Source organism: Pogona vitticeps, chromosome 6 (genome assembly GCF_051106095.1).
Source record: "Pogona vitticeps strain Pit_001003342236 chromosome 6, PviZW2.1, whole genome shotgun sequence".
Lineage (NCBI taxonomy): Eukaryota > Metazoa > Chordata > Lepidosauria > Squamata > Agamidae > Pogona > Pogona vitticeps.
In genome coordinates this window covers 25376075-25390897 of record NC_135788.1, presented here as the reverse complement: position 1 = coordinate 25390897, position 14823 = coordinate 25376075, and the positions used below count along the sequence as shown (strand labels likewise).

At 41.3% G+C, this 14823-nt stretch overlaps 1 protein-coding gene across 1 annotated transcript; it reads left to right on the top strand.

Annotated features, from left to right (window-relative positions):
* The first annotated feature begins 1740 nt into the window (after positions 1 to 1740).
* Positions 1741 to 9794, top strand: TFPI2 (tissue factor pathway inhibitor 2). The gene is made up of 5 exons (XM_020785213.3): positions 1741 to 1982; positions 3108 to 3287; positions 4654 to 4833; positions 6348 to 6521; positions 7469 to 9794. Exons 1-5 carry the CDS (start codon positions 1880 to 1882, stop codon positions 7537 to 7539), a joined length of 708 nt encoding a protein of 235 aa, XP_020640872.3. The 5' UTR covers positions 1741 to 1879; the 3' UTR covers positions 7540 to 9794.
* The last annotated feature ends 5029 nt before the right edge of the window (positions 9795 to 14823 follow it).

The window sequence follows — 14823 nt, the reverse complement described above, 5'->3', positions numbered from 1 at the left end:
TTAAGCACTTGATTATAACATACAACTAATGGTTTATTGAGGGAATAACTGGATTACATTCAATGGTCTTGTGGGTGGAAGCATGACAAAGTTGTTCAGGACTCCCATATAATTATATTCAGAAACTGATAGCAGCCTCTTTCCAAATCAATCCTGAAATCTTGAAAACATGACTCGTGTAATAAAAATGAGGGATGAGACAGATCTGTAATACAAAATGAAAAAAAATACCTGTATGTAGGAAGACACTTCAGTGGAGCCCATGTTTTGCAAGTTCAGAATTTTAATTTCCAGTATTTTCTGTTAATAGAATCAGGTGATACACCAGTGATGGGAAAGATGTTTCTGAAGCTCAAACTTCAGAAAGCTGCTGCAGAAAATTCCAGGTTATGTTAGGTGCCATCAAATGGCATCTCACTTACACCAACCCTCATAGGTGGTGAGATATCCAGGTCAAACACAGTATTTGAATTGTTCTTCCAGAATCAGCCCCTTCCCCAAGTTTCTGTGTTTGAACAGGATTTTGAAGCTAGGTCTCTCAAGTCCTCTCTACCAAACCACAGGAGCTCCAACCTTGGGAATTTTTTGAACTACAATGCCCAGAATCCTTCAGTCAAGTATAACAACAGGAACGAGCTGGTTCAACTTTCCCCAACTTTGCTTGGAATAAAGCACCACCCAAAGTTCCTGAAGTGTGAGACATTCTTTTTCTTTTGCATTGGATAGTTATTTTATTTATACAAGCGCAGCTGCAGGCATAACAGTGTATTTGCAACAGCCATAACTGGCAGCCACACCACAATTCTCTCATACTTTACAGTGCACATTTAACACATGATCTTGCCCTTGATAAGAAAACTCTTAAGAGGTTTTATTATTTATTTGTTTATTTGTTTATTTGTTTATTTATTTACTCAAAAGGAATAGGGAATACAGAAAGGAAAATGGATAGGGGAAATTTTGATACTGAAATATCTTTTTGGATATCATAATTGCACACAACTGCAACAAGCAAAAAAAGAGAAACAAATAAGAGAGAACTGCACGGTATTATAATTATGATGTTTGAAAACGCTTCCCTCCTTTGTTTTCAGCTCTAGTCATAATTATTGCAGCTTCTATTACTCCGATTACTCAAATTAAAAACACGAAGCATATCAGCTTTTCTAATATGCTTACTATAGTTACGCGGTTATCTCTTACGTATAATCAACACATTTACGAAGTATTACACATCTTGGATTTTAATTAAACGTAGCACAAACTTTTGACTCTTCATTTCTGTCTAGTAATAAGTAAGGACATTAAACACCAAGGCAAAACTCTAGTTTTGATGGGACTCCTCCTAACCAAGGCGTCTCCTGCGCCGCGCCTAATGCCCAGGTGGTTAACTTCCAGTTCTTCCAGATATCGGCTGCTCCCTTGCGCCACGGACCGAGGTTGGGACTGCGCTTCTCCCCGTCAAATCCCGGCTCCGTGAGTAATCGTCCCACCCCTTTCTCAACTTGCCCTTTCACCGGATATTACTCCACTTGGCCGGTAGCCACCTCTCCTCAGAGCATCGTTGCCGTCTTCTTCTGAAAACCCGAGTGACGCGCGCCGCGCAGTTGCGCGCCGGCCCTTCGGGGTTCGCCTCCTGTTCCAGAAAGAGGCGTGACTCACCCACCCCGCCAAGGGCCGCCCCGGCGAAGTCCCGGGTCGAGGCCGGGAAAACGCGCGCGTTCAGAAGTTGAGCCAGGAGAGGGCGGAGGAAAAAAGGGTTTGAGGTGTATAAAGAGGGACCCGCGACGGGTAGAGGAGAAGGGCGAGCGCGCCGCCGATTGCGCCCCGGGGATTCGTCGCGAGGTCTTTTTTTTTGAGCCGCTTTTGGGCAGGCACCATGGAAGTGCTTTCTGGAAGCCCGCGGGTTTTTTTGCCCGCAGCCTCGTGGTTGCTGCTCCTGCCGCTTTGGGGGATGGCTTCTCCCCAGAAGACGTCCGAAGGTAAGGGTTGGTAAGGGGCAGTTTTAGCCATGCGGGCTTGGAGGGGGGAGGGGGGGGACTGCGGACAAGCGCGAATTCTGCTGGGCTTGGAAACAATCCTTTTTCGGATGTCAGCTCGCAGGACTCGCCAGCCAACTTGGTCACGTTTGGCCGGAGACCTCTGAGAGTTGTAGTCCCCCCCCCCCCGAAAAAAAAAAGCTCTTTTAATAATAGACTCGGGTTTGCCCGTGTAGGGATGCGTATGGTAACTGATTGCTCCATCACGTGGAAGACCTTTTTCCTCTCTTGGCCCTTTCCTTCCATCTGATAACTAAAAAGTGCGTGGGAAAGTAGTTTTTGGATTGCAACTCCTAGAATCCCCTGCCCTGGCTGTGATTGCAGTCCAAAAACCCTGAGCAACTTTCCCAGTCTCTGACATAACAGGTGATGGCGTGTCTTGGTTGTTGCTGTTGGATTTGGCTTACAAAAATGCCTGTATCTGGCCAGGGCCCTTTATCTGTCTGTGTGTCTCATCTAGAGGTGTAGGTATATATATTTAGAAGATTTAAAGGAGAAATGTGTGTGACAGTTCAATGCAAGGCAAAATGAACAATGCTAAAAGTTCAAAGGTTTGGAAATAGAACTTGTAATGAAAATGTTTCAGTTTCTTCTTCCCCACCCCCTGAATTCAGAGTATACTGAGGCCCTTTAGATTTTCTTGGAGTTCATTCCCCCCCCCCTCAGCTTTTGCTGTCTTAAAGTTCTCCTGAACTTACGTCTGTCCTCTTCTTTGTGGAACCCAAACATTGCTAATAAGAATAAGCATAGAAATGCTGGATTGTTTTTCTTCCAGACACCAAACGGAACTTGTGATGTTTGCGATTCATTGAACTTGGGGTGTTTAACTTCCTTCCCGGGACGTTTTGGAAGGAGTTTATGAGGCATTTTTTGCTTCCTGATGTGTTCAGTCTCAGTTGTTTTGCTTTGGCACCAGATTTCTCTGTTTTGTTACTCCAGAGCTGTTGTTGAAGTTGGATCTATTCCGTGGATGCCTTCAAATGTTTCATTGTCATCAAACGGAAAGCCTCATTTGCCTGTATCCCAAGATTTGTACCTAAAGCACTTCTCCCCTTTATTTCCTTGCAGAAAGTAGAAGGATCTGTCTGCAGCCACCCCTTAAAGGCCCTTGCCGAGGAATGATCTCCAGATGGCACTACGACAGATACTCACAAACTTGTAAAGAGTTTACGTATGGGGGTTGTCAAGGGAATGACAACAACTTCTTGAGCTGGGGCGACTGTTCAAAAACGTGTAGCTCCATCAAGAGTAAGTTGCCGTTTTGACAACAGTGTCCAATTACTAATGTGACTTGTAGAAGCTTTTACTGCCATGACTGACAGCGGTCTCGTTTTTATAGTACATGTCACGGCTGCTAATTTCTAAAGATTTAAAAGGGTAAAGCTGAATGGAAGTTGGATGCAACCACAGTTTGGAAAAGATGTTTTTTAGATTACAATTCCTAATGTTTTCTAGCCAGCATGGTAACTAACCATGCAAGCTGGGAGATGCAGGAAGTTGCAATTGTGGCGAAGACCCTCGTGGCACAGTGGTTAAACTGCTGTCCTGCAGCCAAAACGGTGCTCATGACCCGGGGTTCAATCCCAGGCGGTCGGCTCAAGGTTGACTCAGCCTTCTATCCTTCTGAGGTTGGTAAAATGAGCACCCAGCTTGCTGGAGGGGGGCAATGTGTAGCCTGCATAATTAACTTGTAAACCACCCAGAGAGTGCTTGAAGTACTATGGGGTGGTATATAAGCAGCACACTTAGCTTTTTATAACAGTATAAATAGTATGTAGTCCAACCGAGCAGCATGCCTATTGTATAAAATAGACAGCTAACAAGACAAGAGATATAATTCCCTGTTTTTGATTTGAGCTATAAGCGCAGAAATACCTTAAAGTCATGTTCACCTGCCTCACTTGCCCAATGTGATACATTACATAATACATAGCAGGACATGGTGACTGTGAAATAAAGGAACCTATGTCTTTTAAAAGTAGTGTTTGCATGTTGCACTCACAGTGTTTCTAGCCCTATTGAAATAGTGGCTGAAATCCAGTAGCTGGTCACAACTAGAGTAGGCCTGTTAAATCAGAGGGAATTTGGTGAGTCAACTCCTCTGGAAAATCCATTGATTCAATGGGCCTATTCTAGTTGTAACTTACTACTGCATTTCAACCGCTATGTTGTGGGGGGGATTTGTTTTAATAAAAAAGGACAAAAAAGTGGCATATTTACTCTTTGGAACCTGCTGTAGCAGTTGTCTACCTGTGGGGATTTTCCCAAGTACAGAAAAGTCATAGTTTAAAACCTACCAATTCAGAATTCAACAGGGCCAGGAAGGGTGGCAGCAGAGATGGAGAAGCAGTGATGGAAGATAGCAGTACTGTAACTTTAACCTAAAGGGAGAAAGATAATAAAGATGCTTATCGGCCTAGAAAACAAAGACTAGGAAGAAACATTGAAAGACCAAGGTATTCTTAGCTTAGAGAAAAGAAGACAACAAAGGATGCATGACAGCAATCATCCAGTACCCGGAAAACCACCACAGAGCACAAGACAAAGATTCATAGTGATGGTTTAACTAAGGTAATAGTTCTGATAGATGACGTTGCTGTTATTTTCATTCTAGAAGTGCCTAAAATATGCAGATTGGAAGCTGACGAAGGACTCTGTAGAGCATTAATGCAGAAATACTTCTTCAACCTCACATCAATGACATGTGAGAAATTTTACTATGGAGGATGTTATGGAAATGAAAACCGGTTTGATGATGAAGAATCCTGCATGGACATTTGCCTGCCAGTAAAAAGTAATTATTATTTTAATGCTAGACAAAGAGTGACCCTGTTGGAGAAGTGAAGGGAGGAATATTCCATCACTCAGAAACCAGTCTTCTCCTATCCCCATCTTAGGTTGCGTTTCCTGCCGTTTTGCATTTTACAGTTTGCATATGGCATGAATTTTAAGCTTGCATTGATATTTTGATCTTGATATCTTAATCATTTGGGGGTACAGAGCCCAACACTCTAAGAGAGAGAGGTTTGACTTTCAGGTTGTTTCTAGCAATTGGAGAGTGTTTGTTCCTGTCTACACATACACTAAGATTCCTGACTGATTCATTGGGAAGTGCCCTAGCCATTTGTTAGGCACAAGTAAGGATAAACATTTGCATTTATTTTACACAGAGATCTTGCATAAGTTATTTTTCTGGATTGCAACTCTCAGGATCGGCATGGCCCATGGCACACTTCGTTATATAAAATAGCATTTATGGAGAGAATAGTAGAAATATATCTCTATCACTTATGTGAAAGAAATCAAAGTTCAGTATGCTCCATCTTCATTCCTGATTGGTTAGAAAGCAAGTTGTTTATCAGCTAAACTTTCTGTGTACTATTGAGAACCCCAATTCACTACAGAACTTGAAAAAAACAGAATTGGCACTATTTTTCTTTTTTCTTTTCCCTTGCAGATATCCTGTATCAGAGGCAGGCAACCTTGTGCTCTCTATGTTTCGAATTATAACTTCCATGAGCCCCATTCAGTATGGCCAGTGGTCTGGGGTTATGGGGGTTATAGTCCAAAACATGTGGATATGTCAGCTTGCCACCTTAGTCATATGGCATTGAGAAACAGAAGCATAGTAATTTCTGCAATGAGGATGAAGTAACTGAAAGCTAAATGTATGGGCCTGAATCCAGCATAAGTGCCATAATGTAACCTGGTGTGGCAATAAGCTGCTAATTAAACATCCTGTCATTGGATTTTTAGCTGCGCACTAGCTCTGTGATGGCGCATAAGTAGGAATTCAGTGAGGAAGTCAAAATTAATGATTGTTTACCACTCAGAGTTATAGTTACACAGGTTATAGTAACACAGACAAAAAAGGCTGCCTATAAATGAGACAAATAAATAAACATGCCGGCCACGGAGAAAGGTGAAACATTAGGAAGAACAACCTTCAGAACACGGCCAAAAAGCCAAAAAACCCACAACAACCAAATAAAAATATTATTTTTTATTCTGGTCATCAAATTTCTACCTCCTATGTTAGTCATAATGGCTCAGCTACAAGGAGAAAATGTTGAGGAGGCTGGACTGCTGTTGGACAGTAAAATTACTTTTTGTAGGCATTGTTTGGGCTTTTGGGTACATTAGGGAGGAAGTCCCCAAAACAGACTGCACTCTTTAGTTCATTGACGACCAGTTCATTGAAATTTAGTTCATTTGAGGACCAGTGCTTTACTGTTTTTCAGTTTGTGTGTTTGATATGCATTTTACCACTGACGCATACAATTGTTGCCCTTTTTGTCTATTTTAAAGCTGGCCCCTCATTTTGCTATAGTCCAAAAGATGAAGGATTATGTTCAGCTTCAGTGCCTCGCTTTTATTATAATGCAAAGACAAAAACGTGTGAGAAATTCACCTACACTGGATGTGGTGGAAACAATAACAACTTTCTTACACCAAAAGCCTGCCTGAAGGTCTGCAAAAAAGGTAGGCTCATTCCTCTTGTTGGATAGTTATCCCCATTTATGAATATTCTTAAATATGCTCTGTAGCGTTAAACCTGGATTTTCCAAAGTAGTCTCCTTCTCCCTCTCACACATACACACACAAAGAGCATTTATTTTCTCAGTCTCACAGAGTAGGTAGAGATAGTTTCATCACACTGTTACCTATGGTGCAGGATAATATTATTTAGTTACTGTAATATTGCTCAGTTACCTCAAGATGGTGTACACTACTTTTGTCCTCTCCATTTTTTCTTGACATCCCTATGAGATAGGCCATGAAAGAGAGTGTCTGACCCAAAGTTACACACCTGACTCTCTGGGGTCTGGCCAGGTCCACACCAACTTTCTAATCCCCACATCACACTGACTCTCAGTATTTAACAGCTGGTGAAATCTGGCCCTGCAGTCTATGTTTTGACTCACTGCCTCCTTCAGTGTGTGCTGGGCCTGCAGAAAGATGTAAGAGGTGGTACAAGAGGGGAACGGTGGATGGCTGGAAGAAGGGAGAATGTGTGGAATTATGGACCACTTCCAAGTCATTTCTGCTGTTTTGAAGGTTGCCTGTCCAAAGTAGGGAGTAGGGCCTGAATAGCAGAAATGATTTTTATTATATTGAGGGCAAACAGCTGGATTCAAATAGTTAAAATAAACTAAAACTGAAATTTGCAAGTAAGTATAAAAACTGATTCGGTCAATTTCAACTGATGTGAAAGAACTATATATTGCATGTGATAGCTGATGCTTTATTCTTGTATAATAGTTCAATTATGTACTGATTAACGTGGATAAAAAAATTTGGTGGTGGGATTTCAATCTGAAGTTTAGGATTTCTTAACAATGATTTTAACAGCTGTTGTTGACACTGTAATTGAATAAAGTGGTCAAATTAGTTCTGCTAGTGATTCAGTTTCTCTCTTTCTTTCTTAGCAGGGAAAAAGAAACCCTATTTTATAAGACGAATAAAAGCCGGCACACAGGATAAAGTCTACAACAGATGAAGAAGTATTTATAGTAGATGCATTATTTTAATTTGCAAAAAGCTTTAATTTATTATGATTGCTCTTTTCAAAAATGTAACTATGTAATTTTTTTTACCCTGTGATCAATTTTTGAGTTGTGACAGGTCAAAATTGCAATGATTCAGCAAGAGCAATCTGTATATAGTGCACTTCTCCAGACTGGAACCGTTTTGCTGGATTTTCTGCTGGGAAATAGAAACTTATAAGTAGGTTGCTAGCCTTCATTAAGATATCTTAATGAACAATAGTGAACTCAGAACACACTACTGTACAGTTGCTGAATATGATTGCCACTTTTTTTGTAAAGACTGTAATTATTTAGTCTACGACTAAGGCACTAAATGCATGTTTCCTTTTCCCGACCAATTAATAGTTTAGTTTTCACATTTTACTACCCAGAATCCTTTATCCAGCTAAGCTGCCTAGAGCAGGGGTCCCCAACCCCCGGATGGCGCACATACCACTCACGCACGAATGACAACGCCCCGTCCAGCCGCTGAACCAGTCCGTGGTTCGAAAAAGGTTGGGGATCACTGTCCTAGAGGATTCTGGAAATTGTAGTTTAAAATGGCTCCTTTTCCAAATTGGGAATAAATTATCGCCAAGTGGATGAACCACAGCTTTGCATGCGGATTGTTCAGGTTCAGTCCCTGGCAATCTGCAGTTAATAAAAGCATCAAGCAGGAAGCAGTAGAAAAGACTTCTTTACAAAACACTGGAGAACTGCTGCCCTGATGGCGCAGTGGTTAAACTGCTGTACTGCAGCCAAATTCTGCTCAGAAGCTGGGGTTCTATCCCAGGTAGCTCGCTCAAGGTTCACTCAGCTTTCCAAGGTCAATAAAATTATACCCAGCTCACTGGTTGTGTGGGGGAGCAATGTGTAGTCTTCATAATTTACTAGCAAATCACCCAGAGAGTGCATGCAAGAGAGCACAGTCTTGGGCTAGAGATACCTAGTTTAGAGCAGTTTCCGGAAATATTTTGTCTGTCAGCAAGGATTTGGAGTTTTGGTTGGGTTTGGGGCAACTGGGGTTGCATTTTGGCAGCAAAATTGAGACCTTGCCTGCAGCTCCTTCTGTTCAAGATCTGTTACTCTTCCTTATATTGGGCTTTCCCTATGTTTGAAAAAAATGTTAATGTGTATATAAAGGCATTTGTGTGAACCTTCTGTCTTGTGGGATATATGGAAACTTATTTTTGGGAAGAGAACATAATTATTCTAAACGTAAGGCAGGCCAAAGAAATAGATAGTACAGCGTCGGCTGTAGTTGTCTAATGCTCAATTCAGGAAAGAATACCAAGCTCAAGAACATTTTTTTAACATCAGCATTGGTTGTGTCTATACTTTTTGTTCTGCATAGCTGAAGACATTTTCAAGGCAGCTTTCTTCAGCTATTGGCCATGCTGGTTGCGAATGATACTATGACCGATCTCTACACCACCAGTTGAGTAAAGCCTGCCTTCAAAGCGTGTCAGAAACTCCTAAGTCAGTTGGGAATAAAGTGCTTGTGTGTTGTGGTGTGTGTTAAGTTGAGCCCCAGGCTGATAGTCTCAGATTTGATAAGGAGCAGGCAAACCCTTGTTAGGGTGTGAAAATCTGAATTGCTAATTATTTTCATTATTTTTACGTAAATGTCACTGTAACACTTGCTAATTGAAATGTCAGTGAGAAGAGACTTAAGAATGCACTTTTCTGTGGGTTTTTTTCAAGTTGGTTGATAAGCTTAAGGGGTGCAGGTGGAGATATTTACTGATGCCTGTACGCTTTGATGTTACTAGCAATAAAGCTACAGAGTTCATTATCATAATTGTGTTCCTGCTTGAGAGTTGCAGTAGAGAATGATGGACAGAAAACATCTATTTAAGAGCAGGAATTGCAACAAGCACGAATATTTGATTTTATGATATACATACTTGCATTCCTTTCCTCTTCTTTCTTTAAGTTGCCAACCATTATTTCTTACAGTATGCATTTCTGCAAGTTTTTATTTGTATCTGTATATTTATAACATTTTTTTCATAAGTAGGAATACAGCTACAGAGGTTTCCCCTTTATTGTCATTCCTCCCGCCTCAAATTTCATAAGCTAATTATTTTTGCATGTGTGCCAGTTATTATTGTACCCATGTCAAATATGTGAAGTCATATCCAAACTGGTTGTGTTGAAATGTAACCAATTTTCACTGTAAAACTGTAAAAAGTGTTAATAAAATTAATGATTTTTTCCTTCTGTACCATGTAACAGTTTATTTAATAATCGTGTGCCATCAAGTCAATTCTATCTTACGGCAGCCCTTTCCAGGGCTTTCTGTGTAGTGAGTACTCAGACGTGGTGTGAAGGTAAAGGTTCCTGATGATTAAGTCCAGCCGTGTCCAACTCTAGGAGCTGGTGCTTATCCCCGTTTCTGAGCTGAAGAGCCGGCGTTTGTCCATAGACACTTTCCATGGTCACATGACTGGCATGACCAGACATGGAATATGGTTACCTTTCCACCAAGGTGGTACCTATTCATCTATTTGTATTTGCATGCTTTCGACCTGCTAAGTTGGCAGGAGCTGGGACAAGCAACAGGAACTCACTACATTGTGCAGATTCAAACTGCCAACCTTCCCATCAGCAAGCTCAGTGGCTCAGCAGTTTAACCCGCACTGCACCCAAATCCCTTGACAGAATATGGTCCAATATTCTTATTTCTGCTTGTTTTAGCAATCTGTGTATACATGTAGTATAAGTATGCTGCCTTTTCACTTTGTGCACCTTGAGAACTAAGCATTTTGCACAAAAGCAAAATGGTCAAAGTAACTTCGCTCCAGATCAAAATGCTGTATATGGCCCTGTGTACAAGGTCACTAGTTGTGGCTTCCCTGGGTCCTATGCGTCTCTCTCCCAAGCAGAATAAACAGCAGTCATGGCCATCTGTGAAGGGGATATTGTTGGCACACGATGTACAGCGTTTGAAAGGGCCTGACACGGCCATAAAATTTGGTGGGAACAGGTGGAAGAGGGGGGAGGAAAAGAAGGAAAGAACTCATGGGGAACGTTAATGATTGCAGTCCAGGATCAAAAAACTGAGAAGACAAAAGACCAAAAGTATCACGACAGTCTGTAATCCAAATTGCAAATGATAACCAGTCCAAAGGTCAAAAGCCAAACACAACAACGTTAGCCAATCCAAAATCCAAGAATCGTAAATCAAGTCAAAAAACGTACTCAAGAAGCCAGGCCAGAATCAAAACCAGAAGACTAGAAAGAAATGAAAATAGCTCTAGGTGTCATAAAAGAGTCCGACTGCGGCGGCCGCAAAAAGGAACTGAGGTACCACGGGCAGGTGGGCATGCGCACCATGGGGAAACATTCTATGTTGTTTAAGCTCTAGAATATTCCGAAGAGTCCTGCGCAGGCTCAGTTTAACCAATTCGTGTGCATTCAGAGACCACAAAGAAGAACATATGTTTTATTACACAAAGCTGTGTGGATTACATAGGAATATTATAGTTTATAGGTAACACTGGGAATGTAGCTAGCTACATGGCTGACAGCATCAAGAAAGAATTGAGCAAGACAAAAATACATATATATTATCTTTCCCCTAAGGGTCTGAGTATGTACTCATCTTGCAAAATGTCTAACTGTAGCATTAGTAAACTAATGGCCAATTTGTTTTCATCAAACATCTAGGAAAGTAGAGTAATGGTCATTTTGCATTCAGGACAAGGCAATAAATCTCAGCAGGGTTAGAGCTGTTGCCACATTAAGCATATTTAGTGTGATTTAAAGGCTCAGACTGCTGGATGGTTTTAACAACTCTTATTTTGTTTTATCCAACTGCAGCTCACCTCAAAATCAAATTATAAATATTGTTTCTTACATAATTAAAGGTTACACAACACCAAAGCTGTGCATTATTAATAGACTATGTCAACCATATTCAATCTTGCCTGGAGTCTCTTCTCAAAGATTTAGTTATTAAAAATAAATCATCCTCCAGAATAAATACAACATTCCCTTCCTTATTTCTTTGCAAATTTACATTTCCAATCTACTTGGGCTATTCATAAACAGGCTTCCATTTGTTTGATTTTTATGCCAGCATGGCAGAATCAGAATGAATTCTTGGTAAAAGATGCACTAGTCTATTTCACCAATAAAATGTGTTTTGCTGTAATTCACATTAGCAGAAGAGTAGCCATAGCTCCGGCTTGAAGGAGGACAGTCCTCTGTCTGAAGGGCTGCACAGTCTATGTCTAAGATAAAGATGAAGAACTATAAAGGGGGAGATCAGGGGCCTTGAAGCTGCCCATCAACCCATAGTAACCTGGACTGCAGACTGAGCAAGCACACAGATACTCTGGTTGTAGCCTTCCCTACTGTAGTGGGATGTGTTATACTTCTGTTTAAACTGCAGCCTATTTCTAAATTAGCATACATACATTTCTTGCAAATATGCACCCATTTTCCCCCTTAGTAATGCATTTTCTCTTCTTTGGTAAGTGGCTGTCCTAAATAGCAAAGTGAGGCAAACAGCCAAAACTGTCACAGAACCCACCATATAAATATGGGGATGCTAACTGAGCAGAAAAACATATTAAAAGGGACAAATATGAAAAGATCAATTTTCTCATAGTTTTAAACTCTCAGGGTACAGATCTCATGTTTCTGTTCGTGCAACTTTGCATGGGTATTCTGTATTCAAATGGCCCTCTGTTTAATTATAGTTATCACTTGATATTTGGCATCTGAGACAAGTAGATTAGAAGCAGACCCTTCTGATTTGAATAATTTCAAACCGCTCAGGACAATTATGACAGCACTTGGAACTGGAGAACGTTATTGTGAAAAATGATAACTTTATTTCAAGATATGAAGTTATTATTGAGATAAGAATGCAAAGGGGTGTGTGATAAAGCTGGGGGAAAGACTTGAAAGCAAACATTGGAATATATTTGAGAGGCAGATTATATATTTTTTCCTTGATATGAACTTTAGAGAAAATTGTTATAGAATCATATCAAGATAGCGTGCTAAGTTATTGCTGATATACAGAATAAACAAATACAGTAAAAGGATAGTAAGAAAAGTACAGAATGGGTGATCAATGCGGTAACAGCTACTAAGTTATCATATGCCAAACGTTTGAAATAACCACAAATACGAAATAAAATAAATGAATTGTTCAAATGTTGTATGGGCACATATGGCAAAATTATATAACAATCAGAATTATCGATCCAAAATATAATTTGTTTATAAATAGAAGGGAACCACGTGTAATTCTGTGCTTGGACTTTTCTATATCAAAGTGTGGCAGTCTTATTTTGTGGACTAGAATCTTAAATCACGGAAGCATGTAGAATCAATAACAAAAATAACTACAAAAGCATCCTGCTATGAAACATTCTGCATGGGTGAATATCTTGGTTAGGTAGATAATAAACAGATTAATAAAGATTTCATGACATCCGAAGCAGAGTAAAATTTTGGTAGCCTGAGAACCCATGCATTATGTTTGTTAAAACCTTTGTAATTAAAACTCTTGTAGTTCTCTAACAAAACAGAGACCATGGAGGCTTTTGTTTGACTTGTAACTTCTACAACCACAAAATCATACATCATGTAAAATAATATTTTAAGGGAAATTAATATAAACACTAATTTGTGTTAGTTACGGTAGAAGAAAGTAAAGAGGAAACTAACCAGTGCAACTCAAAAGCCTTCCAGGAAATACTCAATGTAACTTAGTAGCTAAAACCCTATAAAGACATAATAGCCAATACAGTAGTTTTACCTTCAAATCTTCCAAGACACCCAGTCTGCCAATCTGTGCAGTAGTTCTGATCTAATGCACATGGACGAATTTCTCTCCTATAAGCAAGCTAATGTTTGATGTGGGGAATAAAAAAAAAACCAACGGAAAACTTAGCCATTCATTATGACAGTGCCGCTGTACTTACTATGTCCTTCAGAGCTTGGATGGGAGGGAGGTTCAAACAACCATTCTGCACACCTTCAAGGAAGGCATGGGGATACACTTGGTTAGCAATAGTGGCCATGTTGGCTAGGGGGTTCTAGGAACTGTAGGTTAAAAAAAAGATTTCTTTCCACTCTCAGGGCCAGGGTCCCTATTTTTGTGGAGGGTATACTTTTTCCATGTGCCCAAAATGCAGAAATGTAGAGGCTCTCAGGGGTGGGCAGCCAAAGGCTTTGATGAGATAAAGGTACTGACTGCTTCCTTGGTGGTAAGGCAATCACTGGCCCATTCAAATCCCTCCCAGCCAGAAAGCACAGTTCTGCGACTGTACTCTTAAGTCAGAAAGGCTTCCATTGGCATTTGCTCTGGACAAGGCAACATCCTTCTATTGCCTTAACAAGAGAAAGAGCCAAAGAGCAGAATACACTTGGACTAGCCAAAGTTCTGTGTTCTGGATGAAACAGATGCCCTGGATCCTTTTCAGTCGGGCTTCAGGCCATGCCACGGTACAGAGACGGCATTGGTCACCCTGTACGATGACTTGTTGAGGGAGGCCGACAGCGGTAAAATATCTTTGTTGGTCCTCCTCGACATCTCGGAGGCCTTTGATACCATCAACTATAGTATCCTCCTGGGGAGGCTCTCTGAGTTGGGTATCGGTGGCTTGGCTCTGGCCTGGTTCCTTTCCTTCTTGGAGGACCGCCCCCAGAGAGTGTAGCTTGGGGAGAGTATTTCGGCTCCGTGGAGTCTCAATTGTGGGATTCCACAGGGGTCGCTCATTTCCCCAATGTTGTTTAACATCTATAGGAGGCCGCTGGGTATGGTCATCAGGGGGTGTGGAGCATCGTGTCATCAATATGCTGATGACACCCAGCTCTAAATTTCCTTTTCACCAACTGCAGGTGATGCCGTCCTGTCCCTCCAGCACTGCCTGGGGGCCGTACAGAAATGGATGCAGGAGAACGGGCTGAACCTGAACCTGGACAAGACGGAAGTTCTGAGGGTGGGTGACCCTGTGGATGGTGGCTTGGGAAACTCCCTCATGTTTGGGGGGGTGGCCCTGGCCGCGAAGAGTGGGGTCCGCAGCCTGGGGGTACACCTGGACCCAATGCTCATCATGGAAACGCAAGTGGCGTCAGTAGTCCGCACCGCCTTTTTCCACCTTTGGCGGATTGCCCGGCTGCGACCTTACCTAGACATGGGGGCGCTCACTACCTTAGTACATGCGCTCGTAATTTCTACATTAGACTACTGTAACACGCTCTACATGGGACTTCCTTTGAAGCTGATGCGG